General features: G+C 32.4%; 2 protein-coding genes and 1 pseudogene across 2 annotated transcripts; 2 read left to right on the top strand and 1 right to left on the bottom strand.

The window, feature by feature from the left end:
• Positions 1 to 2,407: 2,407 nt before the first annotated feature.
• LOC123917748 (lignin-forming anionic peroxidase-like) lies at positions 2,408 to 4,117 on the top strand. The gene is made up of 4 exons (XM_045969568.1): positions 2,408 to 2,763; positions 2,871 to 3,062; positions 3,175 to 3,340; positions 3,462 to 4,117. Exons 1-4 carry the CDS (start codon positions 2,554 to 2,556, stop codon positions 3,857 to 3,859), a joined length of 966 nt encoding a protein of 321 aa, XP_045825524.1. The 5' UTR covers positions 2,408 to 2,553; the 3' UTR covers positions 3,860 to 4,117.
• Positions 4,118 to 9,136: 5,019 nt separating this feature from the next.
• LOC123917747 lies at positions 9,137 to 10,801 on the top strand (annotated as a pseudogene).
• Positions 10,802 to 20,773: 9,972 nt separating this feature from the next.
• LOC123914827 (protein FAR1-RELATED SEQUENCE 5-like) lies at positions 20,774 to 23,626 on the bottom strand. Its single transcript, XM_045965996.1, has 3 exons — positions 21,389 to 23,626; positions 21,209 to 21,298; positions 20,774 to 21,094 (listed from the first exon to the last, which is right to left on the bottom strand). The coding sequence occupies exons 1-3, from the start codon at positions 23,624 to 23,626 to the stop codon at positions 20,774 to 20,776; spliced, it is 2,649 nt and encodes an 882-aa protein (XP_045821952.1).
• Between the last annotated feature and the right edge of the window lie 2,165 nt (positions 23,627 to 25,791).

Genomic DNA, 25,791 nt, shown 5'->3' with positions numbered 1-25,791 from the left:
GCCAGACTTTACTTAACTCGCGGCCGAACTCTGGACTATAGGACCCTTTTCCTCTAGGAACCAGAGGGTTATAAACCAAGAAAATGAAAATGGCATGTTAATTCCACATCAAAAATCCTAGTCAAAAATTCACCTCAAGGACCTTTTTAAAAGTTTTGGTATTTTGTAGGGACTAAAATCAAACTTTTTTTGTTACAAGGGCAAAAATCAAAACAAGTCGTAATTATAGGGATCGTTTTTATATTTAAGCCTAAAATAATATTATTCATCAACACTTTTTCCAAACTGTGTTGTTTTGTATTTAATCTTCTTTTTTTTTTTTTGATAGTTTTGTATTTAATCTTAACTCACTGATCAATGATAGTATGAGAATGCCATAAATTAAAATAAAACTCAACTATATGATGAGATCTCTAATTCAAATTATGGATGTTGTAATAATTTTTTAATACGGCATATTAAAAATAAATTTAATTATATTTTTAGTCTCTTATCTTTATTTTAGATTTGAAGTTGGTTCCTTATCTTTTAAAAGTTTCAAGTTGGACCCCCATCTTTTATTCTGTTGCATTAGTTAGTCCCTCCTGTCAAATTTTAGGTTTAAGTTGGTCCCTTATTTGTATTTTAGGTTTAAAGTGGATCTCTTATGTTTATTTTAGATTTTAAGTTGGTACATTATGTTTTAATTTTATTTTTTTTAATTAAAAGAAAATGACATGGACCATGACTGAGACCAAACTTAAGGAACCACCTTGAAACTTTTAACTCGAAATTTAAATAAAAGATAAGGGATCAACTTAAAACTTTTAAAAGATAATGGACCAACTTAAAACCTAAAAATAAGACAGCAAAAGAGTAATTAATCCTTAAAAATATGTCAACATTTGAAATTGTCCGCTTAGCTAAAAACTTAATTCAAATTAGAATAATGTTTTTTTTTTGGGTACAAAAATTAGAATAATGTTAAAAATATATATATTCCGTAATAAATATACGTTCTAGCTTGTTCAAAAAAAAGTTCTTTAGCTAACAAAAATATAAGTGTCCATCCATGATCAACTGACATTGTTAACGAAATTAATAAATAATAAATAATATATGTTTGACTTTATTTTTTTCATTTATTATTTATGTTCTTACTATTTTATTTTATGCACCACCGGTTTATATTCACTTATTAACTTTTGACTCTATTCAAAGAAAATAATAATTTTTTTTTGTTCGGAAAGATAAAAAAGAAAATACATTTGACTTTTATCATAAAAATAATTTAACTTTGATTTTTTCTAATTAAGTAGATCCGTGGCTGTAATTCTACTCTTAAGATGACTAAATATAATATTTTGACCAATCGTTAGTTGGTTCAGTGGTGATTGGCGATTGATTTGGTAGGAAGCATCACGGTTCAATCCACTACAACTACGATCTAGAGGGGGTTGGAACTACTAGATGGCATAATTGAACTCCGAACCAGATTATATGGTCAGTGGGCCGCATACTGATGGTGATCATATATATATATAATATTTGGAGTTTAAGTCTCAACCTCTAAATATATAATGTGTCTCTACTAGAGGTGAGAATAGGTTAGGCTAGTCTACACGGCCTTAAGGCCTAGCCTACATAGGTTCAAGTCAGGCTAGCTTATTTTTTTATAAGTCTATTTAATTAAACATGTCATGCTGCAGGCCATTAAAAAAACATTTTGGCCTACTAGGTCAGCCTATTTAAGTTAATATCAAACTAGAATTTAAATATGATCACATATATGGTCAAAGTCTCTAAAATGTCATGTTAAATATCAAAAGGTCATTGGTTTATTAGTTTATAAGTATATTTAAAAATAAATATAGTTATTTGTTTAAATATGTTCATGTGAAATAGACTTTTAAACAGGCTAACATGTCACACCGGACTTTCAAAAGGCCAGACTCGAGCTTTCGATTTTTTGGCAGACAGACTCAAGCTTGGCAAAAACCTACGTCGGGTTAGCCTATTTATATCTCTAGTCTAGTCTCTACTAACTGATCTAAAATCACGGAGTAAATAATTTAACTTTGACTCTATTATATACTATAATAATAATTATTATTATTATTATTAAGAAGTACTCGTTCAAATTAGGATAATGTTGAAAATTCTAGTATATAATAAATACATCTAGTTAGCTAACAAAAACATAAGTGTTCATGATGAACTGGCATTGTCAACAAAATTAATTAAGGAGAATTGGTCACTTAAATACTATTTCCAAAAGCCAAAAGGGAGGGTTAAGGCATATGCATGCAATGCAGCTTTTAATTAGCAACGCGTTGCAACTTGCAGCGTACTATAGTGACCAATGACATTTTCTAACACACCATGCTATGCTATGCTATAAATTCATCAGAACTCAGATCATCTTCACAATCAAACCCAACCAATATCATCTCTTCACTTTCATTCAACAAAAAATACCTTTTTAATTACCTTTTTTGGTTTTCTTGTGTCTCAAGTTAAAAAGTATATTATTCAACTTCATAAACACAGTACTAACATTCCAATTTGTGTGCTATGGCTACTACTAGAATTATCACTAGTTTTGTTGTCATATTCGTGCTCCTAGGCACAATATGTGATGCACAATTGTCATCTACGTTTTATGATAGTACATGCCCTAATGCACTTAGCACAATTAGAACAGCCATTCGAACTGCGATTTCGAAAGAGCGTCGTATGGCTGCATCTCTCATTCGCCTTCATTTTCACGATTGTTTTGTTAAGGTAATTATTTCATCTATAAAGTTTTGTTTGTCAATTTTCTTGTTACTATTAATTTTTTATATAAATTTGCTAAGTGGTAGATTGGCTAAATTTGAATTAATTTGCAGGGGTGTGATGCATCAATTTTATTGGATGATAGTTCCACAATCGAGAGCGAAAAGAGTGCACGTCCGAATATTAACTCGGTAAGGGGATTTGAAATCATTGATAAAGCAAAATCTGAGGTGGAGAAAGTATGTTCCGGAATTGTGTCTTGTGCAGACATTGTAGCCATAGCAGCACGTGATGCATCATTCGCCGTAAGTTTAAGTTACAGTTAGAATATCCATGCTCAATATATTATTAATACTAATTTCATAAATAATTAAAGCATACACAATAATATAACAAAATAACATCTATATGATGCAGGTTGGTGGTCCTTCATGGACAGTTAAACTTGGACGAAGAGACTCTACCACCGCAAGCAAAACTTTGGCCAATACTGACCTTCCATTATTTACAGACGATCTTAAAACTCTTATATCTCATTTTACAAAAAAAAATCTCACTCCTAGAGACATGGTTACTCTATCTGGTAAATTCATTACTAGCTCATACAAATTTTTAGATTTGTCTATATAACTAACTTTAATTAATCAATGTGCAAACCTTTGCTTGTATGAAAATTAATATTGGTGACTTTTATTTTAACTTAGGTGCGCATACTATTGGACAAGCTCAGTGTTTCACATTTCGTGGCAGGATATACAACAATGCAAGTGACATAGATGCTGGATTTGCTAGCACTCGTCAACGTGGTTGTCCATCGTCTAGCACTACCGCAAACGATCAAAAGTTGGCAGCATTGGATTTGGTTACACCAAATTCTTTTGACAACAACTACTTTAAGAATTTAATTCAAAAGAAGGGTCTTCTTCAATCCGATCAAGTTTTGTTTAGCGGAGGATCTACTGATTCTATTGTTTCAGAATACAGCAAAAATCCTACAACTTTTAAGTCAGACTTTGCAGCTGCTATGATAAAGATGGGAGATATTGAACCCTTAACTGGATCGGCTGGAGTCATAAGGAGCATATGCAGTGTTGTCAACTAGTTTTACAAAATTATTCTTCATCCGCATCAAACAATTGTCAATTGCTATTAATGTTGTGTGTCAATATTTTCAAATTTCATCATTAACTAATTAATTTGTATATCTACAATTGTAAGGTGTTAAATATTTGGTATCAATTTGTCAAAAAAAAAATATTTGGTATCAATTCATTGAATAGTACGTGCATACTATACTATATATTTGTACAATGATCAAGATATTGTATTTTACTTTGGTTTAAGGAATGTCATGCTTTATGTGTATAGTACTATAATTTTTCTTTGTGTAAATGAACAAACTTTTCAATTGAGGAGTAATTAAACACTAACAAAAACATATGTCTTTAATTGTTTTAAATTATTTCAGTTATTCATTTTATAGATTTTTCACTAACTTCATAAGATTGCCATAACATAAAAAATATGTTTTTGTACTGTCATTGGGCCCAGTTTCAATGAAACTTAACTTCCTTGAGTTGTTCTTAGAAAGATCCCCCCCCCCCCCCCCGAAAAAAAAAAAAAAAAGACACTCCCAAAATCCAATTTTATTCTTGAATAATAACACGCTTTCCGAAGTATTTCTAGTTTGGAAAACGCGTTTCAAAGTTTCTATTAAAGACAAAAAAAATTCAAAAAATACATTCCAAAGTTTTTTCGCGAGGACAACAAAGGAATTTCAGGAGGAGAAAAGATATGTGGGGTGTGTGTGTGGAGGGATAAACTATCTTATACTTATTGTACGACTTGTCTTTCTTTGGGGAGGGGCTGCCCCCTTTTAAAATTGGATAAGGCGTCTCGTTTTTTACAAAATGGATCACGGTACTGTGTTAATGCTTCGCGGCTAGGTGTAATTAGCTTCAAATGTTGCAATTGTTTGTCGAATTCTCTTAACTATTTTGGTGATTGTTGCCTCTGCAAAAAGAAGTTTTTCAAAATTCAAATTATTGAAAAACTACTTGATATTGTCAATGTCACAAAAAAAATTGAATGATTTTGCCATTTAATGTATTGAGAAATATATGGAGAAACAATTAAGCACAATGCATTCACGGATCCTTTAAATTTTGTGTTTGCAACAGATAAGTCCTTTAAGTTTTTTAGGTAAAACATATATGTCATTTAAGTTTCTAATTTAATGCATTGTTACCCTTTCAACCTCCGTTACAAAAGCGCTAAAAATAATCATTAACTTGCACTAAAAGTTGTTTTTTGTTATTTGGAAGTCAAAACGCAGTGTTCAATACCATTTCACTAAGTTAATTACTTCAACATTTTTGTAACAGTTCAATAACTTAAAATCTGAAAAGGTTTTATTTGTTACCTAAAAACTTAAAGGACTTATCTATTACGGACGCAAAAATTAAAGGTCCTCTAGATGCATTTAACCAAACAATTATTAGTGGATTTGCAACAAAAATGCTTGTAGGAAGTGTTTTCTATAATTATTTTGATATTAAACTAAAAATTCAATACTGTTTAGGAATTCAATTTTTTTTATACCAATTAGGAGGCTCAACCCCTATGGAGGTGCAGGGTGAGAGCGGCGGCATCGGTTCTCAAAATTTTGGGGGTCTCAATTCAAAATATTGAGATTCTATGATAATAGTTATATATTGTCATTGTTTATCAAATATGTACTTAATAAATTAATTTTGAGGTCATTTAATAATAGTTATATATTAGCAATATTCATAAAATATCATATGTTTTAATAAATAATATCCTAATTAAGTAAAAAAATAATAATTACATGTTTCTTGATTAAGAATTTTCTCTCTTTCAAACCGAATCTCTGACCACATACTTAAGGGAAACAGGACGTTTACCATTTTGACCAATTCATTGTTGTGTTTCTTATGTTACCTTATAATTTAAATAGATGATGATCCTTTTTAATTTTTTATTAAAGGTCCATTTTTAATATCCAGATCACACCTCTAAATAGTTGGGACCGCCCTTGCCATTTAGTAGTTAGGTCCAAATTTTAAGTTTGTTCATAGAACATCAAAATCATAGAAACGTACGGGCATGATATCACATAAGACCTGAACTTTTTTTCTTCTTGAACTTTTATCATCTTGTTTCTTCTCTTTTTTCTCTCCAATCCATAAGTAAATCAGAAAAGTTAGTGCCAACATTATTAAAATTTCTAATTTTTTTCGATGTCTACATGCTCTTGATTCAATTTTTTTAAAAAAAGTAAAGGGTTGTTGATTTGTGTTAACCATTCGATTCATTTTTGTGTGTCGATGTTTTTAAAAACCATGGATTAATAAACCCAAGTTGTGTATAAGTGGCTAATAGATGAAAAGTGTTTGGAATATTTTTTTTTACCCGTATAATTAATCCTACATTAATTATGATATTCCAATTTTACCCTTTATGATATTAATTTAAAAAAAAAACATTATACCTACACACTTTGTATAAGTGTTCAGGTATGAATATTCATACCTACACACTTTTTATAAGTGTTCAGGTATAAATATTTATACCTAAGACTTTGTTCGTGTATGAATATTCATACCTACTTTTTTATAAGTGTTTTAGTATGAATATTCATACCTACAGACTTTGAATAAGTGTTCAGATATGAATATTCAAACCTACAACCACTACAGAATTTTAAACAAGTGTTCCGATTTTGCAAAAATTCCAGAAATTGTTGACGTTACCGGAACAATTATAAAAGTGTTCCGGTTTGTGAAAATTTCCAAAAAAATATTAACCGGAACTGTTTAATAGTAGAGTGTTCCGGTAAATTGGTATAAAAAGATAAAGATAATTCACCAACCGGAAGCAGAGCATTACAAAAGACATTTGGATCCCAAACCACAAAGTTGGTGCCACCTCTGTACCATGGAACAATATTGTTTGGTTGTATTCACGTAATGGTTTCAAGTTTTCTTCTTTCACTGAGTACATATAAGGGTCGTTGAATACTTTAATTTACTGGAACAATTTTTCTTCTTTTACATAATGGTTGGTATGTTACAATAACACAATTAATTAAACTGTTTTTGCAATTAATCTATTTTGAAACTTAAAACAATATTATTCATCAACACTTTTTTAAAACCTGTGTTGTTTTGTATATTTAATATTAATCACTGTTGAATGATATGAGAATGGCATAAATTGAAATAGAACTCAACTGTATGATAAGATTAAGATCTCTAATTCAAATTCTGAATGTTGTAATAAGACTAATTTTTAATACTCTATTAATTTCTCAAAGAGAGCTAGCGAATTGAATATTAAAACAGCACTGTTAAATACAAAGGAAGTGAACAACGAAAAGCAATGCAACGTCAAATCATATAAGGAGTTTGAAACTTTTTTTTTTTGTCAAGTACTAGGAAAATTGTGGAATCGATGGTTCAAATCTCGACCACCGCAATAATGTCTCTGGTAACTACAATTTGAACTACACTTACGGACAGGAGCTTCAAACTTTTATCTCCCTGTATTACAAAAATCATGTGGTGGGTGTCTATAAAATCGGTGCAAATCATTTTTGCCTTTCATTTTTTTTTTCCTTTCTCGTGACAAGTATCTTTATCCATATTAAAAATATGTCAACATTTGAAACTGTCCACATAGCTAAAAACTTAATTCAAATTAGAATAATGTTGAAAAATCTATATAATAAATACACGTTCTAGCTTGTACACAAAAAAAAAAAAACATGTTCTTTAGCTAACAAAAGCATAAGTGTGCATGATCAACTGACATTGTCAACGAGCTTATTAAAAAAAACTGACATTGTCAACGAAATTAATAAATATATGTTTGACTTTATTTTTTTCATGTTCTTACTATTTGTTTTTATTCATGGACAAAAAAAAGTAAGTCACGTGAGCTTAGCTCAATTGGCAGTAACATTGCATTATATATTTAGAGGGTTGTGAAGTTCGAACCTGATCATCCCACTTATTTACTTTAAAGGTGAAAATTTTATAACCACCAGGATACTTGACAAAAAAAAATAAAACTGAAATTCACTTGTTACTATAAAAGTGTTCAGCCTAATCTTATGAAAAAATATAAAAAATATGTCTAACAATATCAATTTTGTTAGTTAAACTATGATGATTATAATTATAATTGATGTTCCACCGGTTTATACTCACTTATTAACTTTTGACTCTATTCAAAGAAACTAATTTTTTTTTGTTTGGAAAGATAAAAAAGAAAATAATAATTTGACTGTTATCATAAAAATAAAAACAACAATAATTTAACTTTGATTTTCTTTTAAATTTAACTTTGATTTTTTTTTTTTTGGTTTGTCACCAGCAGTTTTATCTGGTTCGTGGGTCAGTTCTGACATCAAGTGGTTTCAACCTCCTTCCGATCGCAGTTGCGGGGATCGAACTGTGATCCTTCCTACCAAGTTCAGCGTCAATCACCACTGAACCAGCTAACGATTGGTATTTAACTTTGATTTGCAATAACTTTCCCCCTTGTAATGTGTCAATCATCCCCTGAAATGACCAAACTATCACTCTCGCTTTGTAGAGAGCGAGCTGAGAAGTTTATATGAATCTTGGCTTGAATTTTACAAATACTCATACTTGGTTTCTTTTGAACTGGCCTAGCTCTTCTTCGTTTTAATTAAAAGAAAATTTAACTTTGATTTTCTTTTAATTAAGTGTAGTGGCCGTAATTCTACTTACTAAATATAATATTTGGTAGGGATCGAGCATCACAGTTCGATCGCCCGCAACTACAATAGGGATGAGGAGCTAGAACCATTTGATGTTAGAACTGACCATCTGAACCAAATTAAATGGTCCAGTGAACCGGATACTGGTGGTAAAAACAAAACAAAAAAAAAAAATTTAGAATTTGAGACTCAACCTCTAGATATATAATGTGATATCTCTACTAACTAAGCTAAAACCACCGAAAAATAATTTAACTTTGAGTCTATTAAACTATAATAATTATTTAAGAAGTACTCATTCAAATTAGGATAATGTTGAAAATTATAGTATATAATAAATACATGTCGTTAGCTTACAAAAACATAAGTGTCCATGATGAACTGGCATTGTCAACGAAATTAATTAAGGAGAATTGGTCACTTATAAATACTATTTCCAAAAGCCAAAAGGGAAAGGGTTAAGGCATATGCATGCAATGCAGCTTTTAATTAGCAACGCGTTGCAACTTGCAGCGTACTATAGTGACCAATGACATTTTCTAACACACCATGCCATGCTATGCTATGCTATAAATTCATCAGAACTCGTATCATCTTCACAATCAAACCTAACCATTATCATCTCTTCACTTGTATTCAACAAAAAAATACCTTTTTAATTACCTTTTTTTGGTTTTCTTGTGTGTCAAGTTAAAAAGTATATTATTCAACTTCACATATAGTAACATTCCAATATTGTGTGCCATGGCTACTACTAAAATTATCACTAGTTTTGTTGTCATATTGGTGCTCCTAGGCACAATATGTGATGCACAATATGTGATGCACAATTGACATCTACGTTTTATGATAGTACATGCCCTAATGCACTTAGCACAATTAGAACTGCCATTCGTACTGCAGTTTCTAAAGAGCGTCGTATGGCTGCATCTCTCATTCGCCTTCATTTTCATGATTGTTTTGTTAAGGTAATTATTTCATCTATAAATTTTTGTTTGTCAATTTTCTTGTTACTATTAATTTTTTATATAAATTTGCTAAGTGGTAGATTGGCTAAATTTGAATTGATTTGCAGGGGTGTGATGCATCAATTTTATTGAATGATAGTTCCACAATCGAGAGCGAAAAGAGTGCACGTCCGAATATTAACTCGGTAAGGGGATTTGAAATCATTGATAAAGCAAAATCTGAGGTGGAGAAAGTATGTCCCGGAATTGTCTCTTGTGCAGACATTGTAGCCATAGCAGCACGTGATGCATCATTCGCTGTAAGTTTAAGTTACAGTTAGAATATCCATGCTCAATATATTATTAATACTAATTTCATAAATAATTAAAGCATACACAATAATATAACAAATATCATCTATATGTGCAGGTTGGTGGTCCTTCATGGACAGTGAAACTTGGACGAAGAGACTCTACCACCGCAAGCAAAACTTTGGCCAATACTGACCTTCCATTATTTACAGACGATCTTAAAACTCTTATATCTCATTTTACAAAAAAAAATCTCACTCCTAGAGACATGGTTACTCTATCTGGTAAATTCATTACTAGCTCATACAAATTTTTAGATTTGTCTATATAACTAACTTTAATTAATCAATGTGCAAACCTTTGCTTGTATGAAAATTAATATTGGTGACTTTTATTTTAACTTAGGTGCGCATACTATTGGACAAGCTCAGTGTTTCACATTTCGTGGCAGGATATACAACAATGCAAGTGACATAGATGCTGGATTTGCTAGCACTCGTCAACGTGGTTGTCCATCGTCTAGCACTACCGCAAACGATCAAAAGTTGGCAGCACTGGATTTGGTTACACCAAATTCTTTTGACAACAACTACTTTAAGAATTTAATTCAGAAGAAGGGTCTTCTTCAATCCGATCAAGTTCTGTTTAGCGGAGGATCTACTGATTCTATTGTTTCAGAATACAGCAAAAATCCTACAACTTTCAAGTCAGACTTTGCAGCTGCTATGATAAAGATGGGAGATATTGAACCCTTAACTGGATCGGTTGGAGTCATAAGGAGCATCTGCAGTGCTGTCAACTAGTTTTACAAAATCCTTTCTTCATGAGCATCAATCAATTGCCAATTGCTTTTAATGTTGTGTGCCAATATTTTCAAATTTGATCATTAATTAATTATTTTGTATATCTTCAATTGTACGGTGTTAAATATTTGGCATCAATTCATTTAATTGTATGTGCACACTATACTACATATTTGTACAATGATCAAGACATTGTATGTTATTTTGGTTTAAGGGATGTCATGCTTTATGTCTATATAGTACTATTATTATTTTGCCAAGTTAATTTTTGTTTGTGTAAATGAACAAACTTTTCATTTGAGGAGTAAACACTAATAAAATCATGTCTTTAATTGTTTTAAATTATATCACTTAGTCTTTAATTGGTTGGTTTGTTATTCCTAATCAGTTAGTTTTTTTTCAATTACGTATTTAATATAAAAATATATATTACTTTCGTGTTGTTACGGGTACGGTCTATGGCTAACGGCGGAGCGTCCGTAATCCACATTTTTATATTTTTTTTTTCAAAAATTTCAATTTTAAATTGATTAGCTCTACTCTCGAATAAAGTTCAATTTCAAATTTCTTAAAGATTATCGGAGAGTGACTTTTGGCGTATCCGTCGTGTTGTTACGGGTACGGTCTATGGCTAACGGCGGAGCGCCCGTAATCTAATTTTTTATATTTTTTGTTTAAAAATTTCAATTTTAAATTGATTAGCTCTACTCTCGAATAAACTTGAATTTCAAATTTCATAAAGATTATCGGAGAGTGACTTTTGGCGTATCCGTCGTATTGTTACGGGTACGGTCTATGGCTAACGGCGGAGCGTCCGTAATCTAAATTTTTATATTTTTGTTTAAAAAAATCAATTTTAAATTGATTAGCTCTACTCTTGAATAAACTTGAATTTCAAATTTCATAAAGATTATCGGAGAGTGACTTTTGGTGTATCCGTCGTATTGTTACGGGTACGGTTTATGGCTAACGGCGGAGCGTCCGTAATCTAAATTTTTATATTTTTTGTTTAAAAAATTCAATTTTAAATTGATTAGCTCTACTCTCGAATAAACTTGAATTTCAAATTTCTTAAAGATTATCGGAGAGTGACTTTTGACGTATCCAATTGTCATCAAAATACATTGTCAATTTAATCATAGATTCTTATCAAAATAAAAAAGACTAAAGTGTTTCAAAACAACACCAAATATCATTTTATAACATGATTTTCACAAAATAAGTACTTCGAAATATCAATTGTCATCAAAATACATTGTCAATTTACACACAGATTCTCACGACGTATCCGTCCACAAACTCAACTTTCATTTTTTTTTTTCTCAAAAAATTTAACTTCTCATTTTATTAGCTATGCTATCGGATAAATTTGAATTTTATTTTGTCGGAGAAGGAACTTAGTGTCTCTGTCGTATTGTTAGGGTTACGGTCTATATCTCACGACGTATCCGTCCACAAACTCAACTTTCATTTTTTTTTTTCTCAAAAAATTTAACTTCTCATTTTATTAGCTATGCTCTCGGATAAATTTGAATTTTATTTTGTCGGAGAAGGAACTTGGTGTCTCCGTCGTATTGTTAGGGTTACGGTCTATATCTCACGACGTATCCGTCCACAAACTCAACTTTCATTTTTTTTTTCTCAAAAAATTTAACTTCTCATTTTATTAGCTATGCTATCGGATAAATTTGAATTTTATTTTGTCGGAGAAGGAACTTAGTGTCTCCGTCGTATTGTTAGGGTTACGGTCTATATCTCACGACGTATCCGTCCACAAACTCAACTTTCATTTTTTTTTATTTTTCTCAAAAAATTTAACTTCTCATTTTATTAGCTATGCTCTCGGATAAATTTGAATTTTATTTTGTCGGAGAAGGAACTTGGTGTCTCCGTCGTATTGTTAGGGTTACGGTCTATATCTCACGACGTATCCGTCCACAAACTCAACTTTCATTTTTTTTTTTTTATTTTTCTAAAAAAATTTAACTTCTCATTTTATTAGCTATGCTCTCGGATAAATTTGAATTTTATTTTGTCGGAGAAGGAACTTGGTGTCTCCGTCGTATTGTTAGGGTTACGGTCTATATCTCACGACGTATCCGTCCACAAACTCAACTTTCATTTTTTTTTTTTCTCAAAAAATTTAACTTCTCATTTTATTAGCTATGCTCTCGGATAAATTTGAATTTTATTTTGTCGGAGAAGGAACTTAGTATCTTCTGCATTAATTCTGAGAGTAGAGCTATATGTGCTGCATTAAATTATATATAATCACAGCCCTGTGTGATGTTGGATGGCTGAGATTTATCATATCAACTTTTAATCACAAGCATTAATGTTTATCTGACGGTAGTCACGCCTAGTAGATTGACGCATGCTCTGTACCCAATCATAGTCTCAAATAATGCTATATAAAGACCTCATTCATTCATGTTTCGAAAACCCTAATTTCTCAATACTCATTTCTTCTCTCCATCTAATTCGAATCCCACATATATATTTTTTTCATTTTCCGAAAACCCTAAATTCACAATTTTTCTCAGACAATGTCTTCCTCATCTGTTGCAAACTCAATGGCAGTCCAAATCCCAGAGTGTGGTTGCAATAAACCAATGAGGATGTACATATCCAATTCAGGCGAAAATCCTAAACGACGATATTGGAAATGTCCAACTCATGGGGTAGGTTTGCTAACATATCGTTGTATACTTGGTTATTCTGTTTCGATCAGACTTAAATTTGGTTAAATAAGATTTTGTTGATTGAAATTTAATTTGAAATTACATTTGCAGGGAGTTCAAAGTTGTAATCTTTTTGTATGGGATGATGAAATTGAAGGCCACCCTCCTTATGTGCGTCCAACTGCTCGTCCAAATGCTCGTCCAAATGTTCGATCAAGTGTTCGTCAATCAGAACCTGGACCCAGAAATTTTTTGGACTACAAAGACTCAGAGAGAAACTGTGGGACAAACAGTTGTGGTTGCAACTGCTCAGAATTGTTCCAAGATGTGGCTTCGATTCTTAAAGAAAATCAATTCAATAAGGGGGAGAAGATGAAGATGAAACTACACAACGAAAGGAAGACATCAAAAATGTTTAAGAATTTGTTGTTTTGTTCTTGGATTATTTTCTTTGTTTATGTTATAATGTTTACTTAATTAATTTAACTAATTTTGTTTGAAATTTTTAATTTCCCAAATATTGTTGGATTGTGATAATCGTTTTTTTTTTTTAATCTTAATTTTTACAAGTTTTGGTTTGTAAAATCGAAGTTTAAAATTCAATGAATGTGGACTAAATAAGTGGACATTAGGGATAAGGGACAGGATTGGTTAGAGTGATTATAGGGTTGTGGAGTTATTATAGCGTTTTTCAACTTCCCAAACTTAATAAATCTGAAAAAGTATACATGTTATTTGAGCTTATCAATAGAATACCATCATTAACTGCTAACCAATTAATTTAGACACAGGGGCATGGAATTGGAGTTTACTCGTAAATAGTAGTGAAATTGGATTTTACTCGAAAAGTATACCCAAAATCAGATGTTTATTGAGCTTATCAACTTCCAAAATAGTAGTGAAATTGGAGTTTACTCGGAATCAAATGTTTACTTAATTGAAAACTAAGTAAACTACGACTATTCTGACTCTTAGCGGAGTTGTTTCGATTTTCACCAAAACAAAGTCTTTTTTCCATAACATGGTCTTTTTTTTTTGACATAACAATGAATAATCGATGAAGCAAGTTAACAACATAGATATATCAGGCCAAATAAGGTAGAGTTTAACTGATTGCATTCAAAATACCACATTGCATTCAAAATATGTTGACAAACACATATGTGTTTGTAAACTGATGTCTGGCTACATATAAAAGTAGCATTTTTACACTTAATATTCAACAACAACATAATTAAACATAAAACAGAAATAAACACATTAACCGAGTCTTCTAACGTATCAATGAAACAACAATTAGGTCGTAAGGCGGATTCATAGAAAACTGGAGGATGTCACCAACTTTTGGCTTGTGCAAATCAACGTAGTCATACCAACCATCACCAATGTATCTCTGCAATGAGCGTCCGGAATTTAAAATAGCACACTCATAAGTACGCTTCGTTTGCGCAGATCGCAGGTTAATCTCGGTCTTCCCTAATAGAGCTTGCTTCACAACCCAGCTAGGTATATGCTGAAAAAATAGGATAAATTCAACATTATAGGATAAATTCAATCACTAAAACAAAGTCAATAACAGTTAATACATTATTTTAGTTATTGGTGTTAAACTAAAACAAATTCAATAACAGTTAAACTAATACTAGTGTTTGTTTTTTTTTCAATTTCTGCATAGCTTTAGTTACTGGTGTTATCCATACCACCTTTTCTTTTCTGACCACCTTAGGAGCAACATTCTGAACAGCCGTCTTACCAACCCTCCTAGCACCGTTGTTATCAGCCGTCTTATCAACCCTATTAGCACCGTTGTTATCAGCATTCCTATCAACCCTCCTACAAACCCTCCTAGCAAACCCCTTAGCAACATTATCACCTTCATCGTCTGAACTTATCAATATTGCATCAAAAGGTTCTGTCTTAACTGGTACCACGCCTATTGTCCTAAATAAACAAAGGGAAAAACAACGATTGTAAAAGTTCATAGATCAATAAACGAACACAAAACATACCTAATAAGGAAGCAACAAACATCAACAACTCAGATAACAACAACATCCTCTACAACAAAGACAAAATTTGGTAAATCAACGAACCATCAACGTTTCAGATCTTGATGTATGAAAAAATATAAAACGAACTCCAATAAAACGAACCAACTTTTTTATACTCTTTTTATCAAAAAATCACATGCACATCTTATTGAAGACAATTACAGGGTAACCTATTCAAAACGAACTCCAATAAAATGATAACAAAGCACAATAACACTTAAATCCCAAAAACATGCGATGAAAAGATATTAGAAACAGTAGCAATGAATAAATTTGTAACGAATAAATACAAACTCATGTTGTCGATGAAAAGGGAAAGCGAAAAACAGTGGAAAAGACCAACCTTTGCTTCGATGAGGACGCCGTTCTGGTTGCTCCGATCTTCCGTTTTGGACGCTTAGAAGAGAAGGTAAGGGTTTCGTATCCGTCGTGTTGTTGGAGAAGGGAAAAGTAATATCTTTCGTTTCCCTAGGAAAATATTAAGTACCAACACAAAGGGAAAATCTTTTGGTTTCCACCCATATGTGGTGTGGTTATGGTATCCGTTCAAAAGGAAACTTTTGGTTTCCACCTTTTGGTTTCCACGCACGTGTTTGTATTTATTCAATTTTTAAAATTTTTACTCCTTATTGGGAACAAAAATTACAATTTATAATTTTAAAAATTAAAATTTATTTAATTTATTTTACAATTTTTATAATATTTATATTTTTTAAAAAAAAATTACAATTCATAATTTGGATATCCAAAAACCGATCCAAAGTAAACCGCATAATATTGGATCGTATTAGATCATATTTTTTTTATTTGTCATCCAAAACAGAACCAAACCGCAAATGAATTTATTTTTGGATCGGATGAGTTTTTGCCTCAAAACCGATCCAAACCGAACCGCGAGCATGTAAATTCGAGCGAGGTGGAATATTTGGTTTATTTCATTTTTATAGGGGTGACTCGGATCATAACCACAAAGTTGTTTACTTGTTGAGTGAATCAAGACATACATTAACGCACTTTATCGGTTTCAGACATAATTTAGTATAATTATTAGTGTCGTTGTCGGACATCGACACTGACACGCCTAATCTGAGGAGCGTCGGCGCTTCCTAGTCTGAAACCCTATAGTGGTAGCTAGAACAGCCCTAATTTGTAGCAACAATTACCAATGGTACTTATTAGTTTACACAACTTCCAAAATAATGTCATCTACAAAATGTTTTTCAAAGAAACCATTTTTTTTTTCTTTTTTACGTGGAACAAATATTTTTTTGAGTTATGGGGTGATTTTGTTTCCTTTATGCCTTTATGTTTTGTTGGTTTTGCAACTCATCTCATTTTCACACTTTTTATGATAGCAAAATATATGTTCATACCATAAATAGAAATACCATAATATATTCATAATTGTTCAAAGGTTGTACTTATAAGTTAACACAACCATGACAAGCTTAAAAAAAAAGACATACAAATCACCGAGTCATTAAACATAGTTCATACATAATTAAAACACCATTGATTACAACACCATAGATATCAAAGCAGTAGGACATAGAAAGAGGACGCGGTCCAATCAACGACGATCTTCGCGGCGGATCAACTTCACCATCAAGCGGGTCTTAGAGCTCGACACAATGAAGTTCAACTTGTCACCAATCCTTGGCTTTAGGTCTTCCAAATAGTCATACCAACCATCTCCAAGATATCTCACAAACATCCCTCTGTCGGGCGGAGTCAAAATACTGCACCGATAAGTACGGCCGTTGTCCACTGAATCCAAAATAATATCTTTCTTATGAAACAACGCTGATTGAACGATCCAAGATGGGACATGCTGCACAGTTTGCAAAAATTAGTAATAACAATGAGAGACTAATCTAAAATTAGTAATACATAAAACCATAAACTAAACTCATAAACAAGTTAAAAAAACTCAGTCATACCAAACAGATTACTAACATTTTTTTTTAGTAAGGACATTCTTAATAGAGTTTAAAATAATACGTTTTTTTTTAAGCATATAGATGCGGTAGTTCATAAACTTACCAATGTTTGAGGCTTCCTCAAATTCCCAAGAGCCGCAGTAACCTCCTTTGACCAGCCCCATTCACCAAAAAGATCCTCAACAACCTCTTCATCATCCGAGCTGATGTAGATTGTTTCAATCTCTTCCTCAATGTGGACAACGTTTTTGTTTTTGTTCCTATTTCAAAGCCACAGATTATAGTTTAAATACACCATTTCGGAATAAATAAAAAAAATTAGAGATGCAACGAAATCTACATGCAATCATCATATAAGCAAGTTACAGTGACCATTTCATTATTTTTAATTTTTTCGGCAAATAAACATGAACAACTACATGAACTGCTTACAAAAGTTTTAAAAAAATCAAATCTTTCCTCTTTTTAATTAGAGATCCAACATCAATCAACTATTTTCTCCTTTTTTAACAAAGGATTCTTATAGATCAATATTAAAAAAAAGTATTTTTTAAAAAAAAAAAAAAAGAATCAACAATAAAAAAAACGAGCATGGCATCTGAATCAAAATAACAAAAAACAATAGAAACGGCGTAAACTACATGAACAGCTCGAAGACATGGGTATGATGCAAAAGCAGAAACCTTTTAAACAACAAGATCAGAGGAAAAACGAGTTTTTTACTACGGCGAATGACAAATCTAACCTTTCCTTCGACGATGATGCCGTCGCTCTCGTCGATCTTGTCATTCTTCAACTTCGGAACGGATAGAAGTGTTTGTTGTTTTTTTGTGGACTTAATGGAGAAGGAGAAGAAGTATGGAGAAGGAGTGGAAGTGAAGAGGTTTTGTAAGTGTTTGTATTGGAAAGCGCGATACCTACAGTTACACGCATATACCCCTTCCAATATCACAATGAAACCATTTGGGTTCCACGCACGTTTGGCGTATCCTAACTTCTCCCTATTTATTTTATTTTTAATAACAAAATTTAACACAGATCTAAAAAAAATAATATTCAAAATTTTATTACAATAACGCATTTAGAAAAGTAATATTCAAAAAAATAATATTCAAAATTTTTACCACATTTAGAAAAGTCTTCCGACAATAACGCACGAGTCAAATTCGAGCGAGGTGGAATATTTAGTTTATTTCATTTTAATGTGCAAATCATCTCATTTGATTGAGTATATGTCGTATTGACGAGATAATAGGTCGTAGAGTAGCTCGGGTGAATCGGATCATAACCACATTTAGAAAAGTCTTCCGACAATAACGCACGAGTCAAATTCGAGCGAGGTGGAATATTTAGTTTATTTCATTTTAATGTGCAAATCATCTCATTTGATTGAGTATATATCGTATTGACGAGATAATAGGTCGTAGAGTAGCTCGGGTGAATCGGATCATAACCACATTTAGAAAAGTCTTCCGACAATAACGCACGAGTCAAATTCGAGCGAGGTGGAATATTTAGTTTATTTCATTGTAATGTGCAAATCATCTCATTTGATTGAGTATATGTCGTATTGACGAGATAATAGGTCGTAGAGTAGCTCGGGTGAATCGGATCATAACCACATTTAGAAAAGTCTTCCGACAATAATGCACGAGTCAAATTCGAGCGAGGTGGAATATTTAGTTTATTTCATTGTAATGTGCAAATCATCTCATTTGATTGAGTATATGTCGTATTGACGAGATAATAGGTCATAGAGTAGCTCGGGTGAATCGGATCATAACCACATTTAGAAAAGTCTTCCGACAATAACGCACGAGTCAAATTCGAGCGAGGTGGAATATTTAGTTTATTTCATTGTAATGTGCAAATCATCTCATTTGATTGAGTATATGTCGTATTGACGAGATAATAGGTCGTAGAGTAGCTCGGGTGAATCGGATCATAACCACATTTAGAAAAGTCTTCCGACAATAACGCACGAGTCAAATTCGAGCGAGGTGGAATATTTAGTTTATTTCATTTTAATGTGCAAATCATCTCATTTGATTGAGTATATGTCGTATTGACGAGATAATAGGTCGTAGAGTAGCTCGGGTGAATCGGATCATAACCACATTTAGAAAAGTCTTCCGACATTAACGCACGAGTCAAATTCGAGCGAGGTGGAATATTTAGTTTATTTCATTTTAATGTGCAAATCATCTCATTTGATTGAGTATATGTCGTATTGACGAGATAATAGGTCGTAGAGTAGCTCGGGTGAATCGGATCATAACCACATTTAGAAAAGTCTTCCGACAATAACGCACGAGTCAAATTCGAGCGAGGTGAAATATTTAGTTTATTTCATTTTAATGTGCAAATCATCTCATTTGATTGAGTATATGTCGTATTGACGAGATAATAGGTCGTAGAGTAGCTAGGGTGAATCGGATCATAACCACATTTAGAAAAGTCTTCCGACAATAACGCACGAGTCAAATTCGAGCGAGGTGGAATATTTAGTTTATTTCATTGTAATGTGAAAATCATCTAACTTGATTGAGTATATGTCGTATTGACGAGATAATAGGTCGTAGAGTAGCTCAGGTGAATCGGATCATAACCACATTTAGAAAAGTCTTCCGACAATAACGCACGAGTCAAATTCAAGCGAGGTGGAATATTTAGTTTATTTCATTGTAATGTGCAAATCATCTAACTTGATTGAGTATATGTCGTATTGACGAGATAATAAGAATTTAACCCTTGGCAAAAACCTATCGTTAATAATGCCTCGTTTAATTTGAGTAAGTTGGGATATTTATTATTATTTATATTTTGTAATCCACTTATTTTAAAATGACTTTATGTTTGGTCCTTTTTATTTAATTTAATTTAATGTAATGTAAATGTGTTATAGAAACTAAATATAGATCTTTTTTTTTTTTGAAACATGATCTAAGTGTATAAATATATAATTACGGAGTGAAACATATACAAATGAAATTGTTACAGTCTAGTGGATATGTTATTTCTCCATTATGTTCAGGTCCCTGGTTCGAACCTCCTTCCATTTTTTTTTTTAAATTAAATTTATTTCCACTGCAGTTAACAGTTAAAAACAAATTTAAAAATGTAGCAAACAAGATTCGAACTCATGTCCTGCTTGCAATATGAAACACCTTAAACCACTGCCACACTTCTAAACCATTTGCATTATTATGCATTATGAATCTTAAAATAATATCACATTCAACCTTCAGTTTTATAAAATTTGCATCAATATCTACCTTCCAACCATCAATATAAGCTTGAATCAGTGTTCATATTCAGCAAACAATATGAACTTGCATCAATTTCTCAAACTTTAATAAAACTTGTATAAAATAAATTTAACAAACATCGAATCCCAAACTCTAATTTTGTTTCAATATCTCCAAAATAATTATCCACAAACATTACACCCAAAATCATCCATAAACATTACCTAACTATTACCAAAATACATTCAAATCTACTCAAAATAGTCAATCATTCTTAGCAGATTTCATAACATGTTGTAGCAGACCATAGCATGAACTTTGACCAACATTCATTCCATGTTGCATTCCTTGTTGCATTCCAGGTTGCAGTCCATACATTGGGTATATGGGTTGTATGGGCATCGGCTGAATCATCGGATGTACCATAGGCATCATAGGATACAGTTGTTGATTCATATTTCTGCTTGTGCTCTGTAATTCCATATGTGTAGGTGTCGTAACGGTAGCAGCGCGGTATCTCGGCGGATACGAAGTTTTGTTTTGCACACTTCTTTGAACATTGCAAGCTTCTTTTCTTTTCCTTTTCTGAAAAATCAACATAATTGCTTATATAATTATGCAATATTTAAACCAAAACCAAATCAGTAATTTGGCTTTCAGAATATAATAACCAAATAACAAAAAATACAAATATAATACCTCAGCAATTTGGCTTACAGAATCAGAAATCGACACCGAGCACAAATCGACATTTGGTTCTGCCACTTGTTCTGTCGTTTGTTGTGTACCCTGCAAATTTAACAATATCAATTACAATGCTCGATAACCAGTAAAATATTATATAAAACTGACAAACAAATAATGATTTATTAAAATTACCGAACATCTCTTCGAATTAGGAGTTGTATTTTTGGTATTTGAACGGCGCCTGGCAGATTTTGCGACATTCTTCTTTTTCTTTGGAGCACCTTTACACTTAACCATAACTGGATCGCCTACTGCTGACTTTTGTGTACCGATTGCATCATCATCTTTACTGCAATACTTTTTTTTCAGCTGCATCAGGTCTTCCATTATTTGTGCATAAACACCATCTTTTTTTGAAGCTTCTTTGCAGAACTCTGTTAAAACAGTACAATATGAACCAAAACGAGCTTCGGCAATCGTATTCACATCAACATTATCATTAAAATTGCTGCTGTTCAAAAACTGAATTTTTGCATCCTTGGTCCATCGCGTCAAAACCAAATTGCTTGGGATACGATCAACGTGTTCTTCCTTCATTACGTAAAAAATATGAGAACACGGAATGCCACGGGACTCAAACCTCTTACATAAACACTCAAATGTCGAACCATCATAAACAACACTTCTTTCATAACCATCCTTACAATATTTTGTCAATCTATAAGTCTTCCTACCCCCGACTTCACTTTTCTCCCTAACTATCAATTCACCGGCTTTCAATATTTCATGTCTAACTTCTTTGAAAAGCTCCGCCGTATATATTTTACCAGCATGACTCTCAATCACAGGCAGTTGCGTCGACAACACAGGATCTGTAGACGATGATTTAAAATCAGCAACCAACTCATTATTTCTATAATCTCTCAAAGCCTGATCAAAGTTGTTCATAAATTCAAAAATGCATCCTTGCTTCCTGACATAACTCTTAATTATTGCATTAACAGCTTCGCACTGCGACGTAGTTCTTATACGTCCAAAAAAATTATCTCGTAGATATGCAGTAGCCCACAGTGACCTATTATCGTACGTTTTGACTACCCAAGGATGTCCTTGCACTCCATTTTCTTTAATCATTTGTGACCAATAATCTTCAAATTCATCTATTGTAAAATTTGAGTACATGGCCTTTGAAAAACCGTCCAAAAAATTATTTCTGTTCTTCACATTCTCACCTGCATTCTTATTCAAATGCCAAGCACATAACCTATGGTTAGCATCGGGAAATATCTGTTTTATGGCCTCTCTCATTGCCCCATCCCCATCTGTTACCACCGCTTTTGGTTGTTTACCATCCATACATTCTAGGAAACACCTCAACACCCACTTATACGTCTCCGTCGTTTCATCTGACACCAATGCAGCACCAAAAATTACTGTTTGAGAGTGGTGGTTACACCCTGAAAATACAACCAACGGATAGTTGTACTTGTTCTTCCTGTAAGTCGTGTCAAATGCAAGCACATCACCAAAACAAAAATAGTCGGTCCTACTAATCCCATCAGCCCAAAAAAGAGTCTTCATTCTTCCATTAACGTTGTCTACAGCATACTCAGCATAAAGCATGGGATCACTAGACGACTTCATATTCAGGTAGTTTAAAGATGCGGCAACATCACCATCTTTAATAACAGCACGCATTTTTTTATCAAAATAGTTGTACAAATCTTTCTTTGTAAAACCAACATCAGCATATCCACCCTTCTGTGCAACCATGTACCCCATTATATGACATGTTCTAATGCCACGTTTCTGAAGACCATCCACCTGAGCCTTATCTACTTCAGAAATTTTACGATATACGGGGTGTAAGTGCACAAACCTAGCTGGGGATAATTCATGGTTATGAGTCTCTTCAAAAGCTGAAACTACATATCTATCCTTTTCAGCATTGTATTTCACACGAAGCCTGGCTCCACATTTAGTGCGGGTCAAACGTCTATGTTCTAATTTCCTATCTATCCTAACTAAGTGTCTCTTCTCTCTTACACCGTGTTTGTTGCATACAAACAGCTTCATTTTTATTACTTTATTACCTTCACTACCTCTTACCCTACTATCACCTTTCCTAACAGCAAAACCATTATACTTACCATAACGGTAATAAAAGTCATAAGCTTCATTAAGAGTGGCAGATTCCATAGAACGAATTTCTTCAGCAGTTATGGTATCAAACCTTATCTTCCTATTGCCTCCATCTGCATGTCCATCATCATTGCCATCATCAGTTGAATGATCGCCACCCACTGAACTTTGATCCATATTAGATACCGAATAACTTTCTTCATCGTCCAACTCCACGTCCCATGAAGCACGTTCACTTGAATGAATGTAATCAACATCAACATCAGCAGACTCATCATAGTTTTCCATTGTTATCCTGAATTAAAACAAGATGTCACCAAACAAAACTCAGCTCAGCATCAACTACAAAACCACCATATTACCTAAACACTAAAATCAAAAGGTATCTAACCTAATTCCCAAATTAATTTACGAGTTCCACTAGAAAACCCTAATTCACAAATTGAAATCAAATTTAACAAACCCAAATTAAAATTTGATATCATTATATCTTAATACCTAATTACAAATAAAGTTGTAAATCGTTTACCTTAATACGAGACGAGCATCTGATTTTTGAATGTCGAACTCGAACTTCGTTCAACAATGGTGGAGGAGCATCTGGTGAACGATAGAGTTTCAGATAAATGAGGTTGGGTGGTGAGAAAATAAGATGTTGATGAACGATGAAACGACGAAGTTGAAGAAATCACTTCGTTCAACAATGGTGGACGAAGAACAAACAGGTTGGCTGGTGAATGGGGAAATACGAACAATGAAACAACAGATATTGTGATTTGATTATTTGATTATTTGATTTGATTATTTGGGAATTATGATTAATAAAACAATATTAAGTTTGGGGTAATTTTGTAAGTTTTAATTTGGTAGGGACTTATTTGCAACATGAAGATGTATGGTAAGCCTTCTACACCATATAATCCTATGTGGCAATTGACTAATTCAACTGTTTCATTAATTGGCCACAGTGGCAACTTCTTTCAATAAGTCAGTTTTTTGACTTCTTCCTAAAATTCTCCTAAATATAATTCGTTGAATACTTTAATTTACTGGAACAATTTTTCTTCTTTTACATAATGGTTGGTATGTTACAATAACACAATTAATTAAACTGTTCCGGTTTGTAATTTTACCGGAACAAGTTTTCTTATTTCACATGGTTGGTACTATTCCGGTTTACAATTTATTTAACTGAACACTTTTTAAGTTTTCTGATTTGTGTCCTTGATTAAATATAGGGATGATGCGAAATAATAAAAGGGGTAAATATAAGGGTAGAAAAAAAAATTCCAAAGTGTTTTTGCAATTAATCTATTTTGAAACTTAAAACAATTTGAACTACACTTACGGACAGGAGCTTCAAAACTTTTATCTCCCTGTATTACAAAAATCATGTGGTGGGTGTCTATAAAATCGGTGCAAATCATTCTTTCCTTTCATTTTTTTTTTCCTTTCTCGTGACAAGTATCTTTATCCATATTAAAAATATGTCAACATTTGAAACTGTCCACATAGCTAAAAACTTAATTCAAATTAGAATAATGTTGAAAAATCTATATAATAAATACACGTTCTAGCTTGTACACAAAAAAAAAATATGTTCTTTAGCTAACAAAAGCATAAGTGTGCATGATCAACTGACATTGTCAACGAGCTTATTAAAAAAAACTGACATTGTCAACGAAATTAATAAATATATGTTTGACTTTATTTTTTTCATGTTCTTACTATTTGTTTTTATTCATGGACAAAAAAAGTAAGTCACGTGAGCTTAGCTCAATTGGAAGTAACATTGCATTATATATTTAGAGGGTCGTGAAGTTCGAACTCTGATCATCCCACTTATTTACTTTAAAGGTGAAAATTATATAACCATCAGGATACTTGACAAAAAAAATACAACTGGAATTCACTGAAATTCACTTGTTACTATAAAAGTGTTCAGCCTAATCTTATGAAAAAATATAAAAATATGTCTAACAATATCAATTTTGTTAGTTAAACTATGATGATTATAATTATAATTGATGTTCCACCGGTTTATACTCACTTATTAACTTTTGACTCTATTCAAAGAAAATAATTTTTTTTTGTTTGAAAAGATAAAAAAGAAAATAATAATTTGACTGTTATCATAAAAATAAAAACAACAATAATTTAACTTTGATTTTCTTTTAAATTTAACTTTGATTTTTTTTTTTTTGGTTTGTCACCAGCAATTTTATCTGGTTCGTGGGTCAGTTCTGACATCAAGTGGTTTCAACCTTCTTCCGATCGCAGTTGCGGAGATCGAACTATGGTCCTCCCTACCAAGTTCAGCGTCAATCACCACTGAACCAGCTAACGATTGGTATTTAACTTTGATTTGCAATAACTTTCCCCCTTGTAATGTGTCAGTCATCCCCTGAAATGACCAAACTATCACTCTCGCTTTGTAGAGAGCGAGCTGAGAA

This window comes from Trifolium pratense, linkage group LG3, assembly GCF_020283565.1.
Source record: "Trifolium pratense cultivar HEN17-A07 linkage group LG3, ARS_RC_1.1, whole genome shotgun sequence".
Classification (NCBI taxonomy): Eukaryota; Viridiplantae; Streptophyta; class Magnoliopsida; order Fabales; family Fabaceae; genus Trifolium; species Trifolium pratense.
The sequence above is the reverse complement of the archived record's forward strand: the minus strand, read 5'-3'. Positions and strand labels throughout refer to the sequence as shown.

What these genes read in the sequence shown, in the direction of transcription:
- LOC123917748 (XM_045969568.1), top strand. Translation starts at nt 2,554, where the DNA reads ATGGCTACTACTAGAATTATCACTAGTTTTGTTGTCATATTCGTGCTC. An exon ending in TTCACGATTGTTTTGTTAAG is followed by an intron (nt 2,764 to 2,870) that starts GTAATTATTTCA and finishes ATTAATTTGCAG; the next exon opens with GGGTGTGATGCATCAATTTT. An exon ending in CACGTGATGCATCATTCGCC is followed by an intron (nt 3,063 to 3,174) that starts GTAAGTTTAAGT and finishes TATATGATGCAG; the next exon opens with GTTGGTGGTCCTTCATGGAC.
- LOC123914827 (XM_045965996.1), bottom strand. Translation starts at nt 23,626, where the DNA reads ATGGAAAACTATGATGAGTCTGCTGATGTTGATGTTGATTACATTCAT. An exon ending in CTAATTCGAAGAGATGTTCG is followed by an intron (nt 21,299 to 21,388) that starts GTAATTTTAATA and finishes TTAAATTTGCAG; the next exon opens with GGTACACAACAAACGACAGA. An exon ending in CTGTAAGCCAAATTGCTGAG is followed by an intron (nt 21,095 to 21,208) that starts GTATTATATTTG and finishes TTGATTTTTCAG; the next exon opens with AAAAGGAAAAGAAAAGAAGC.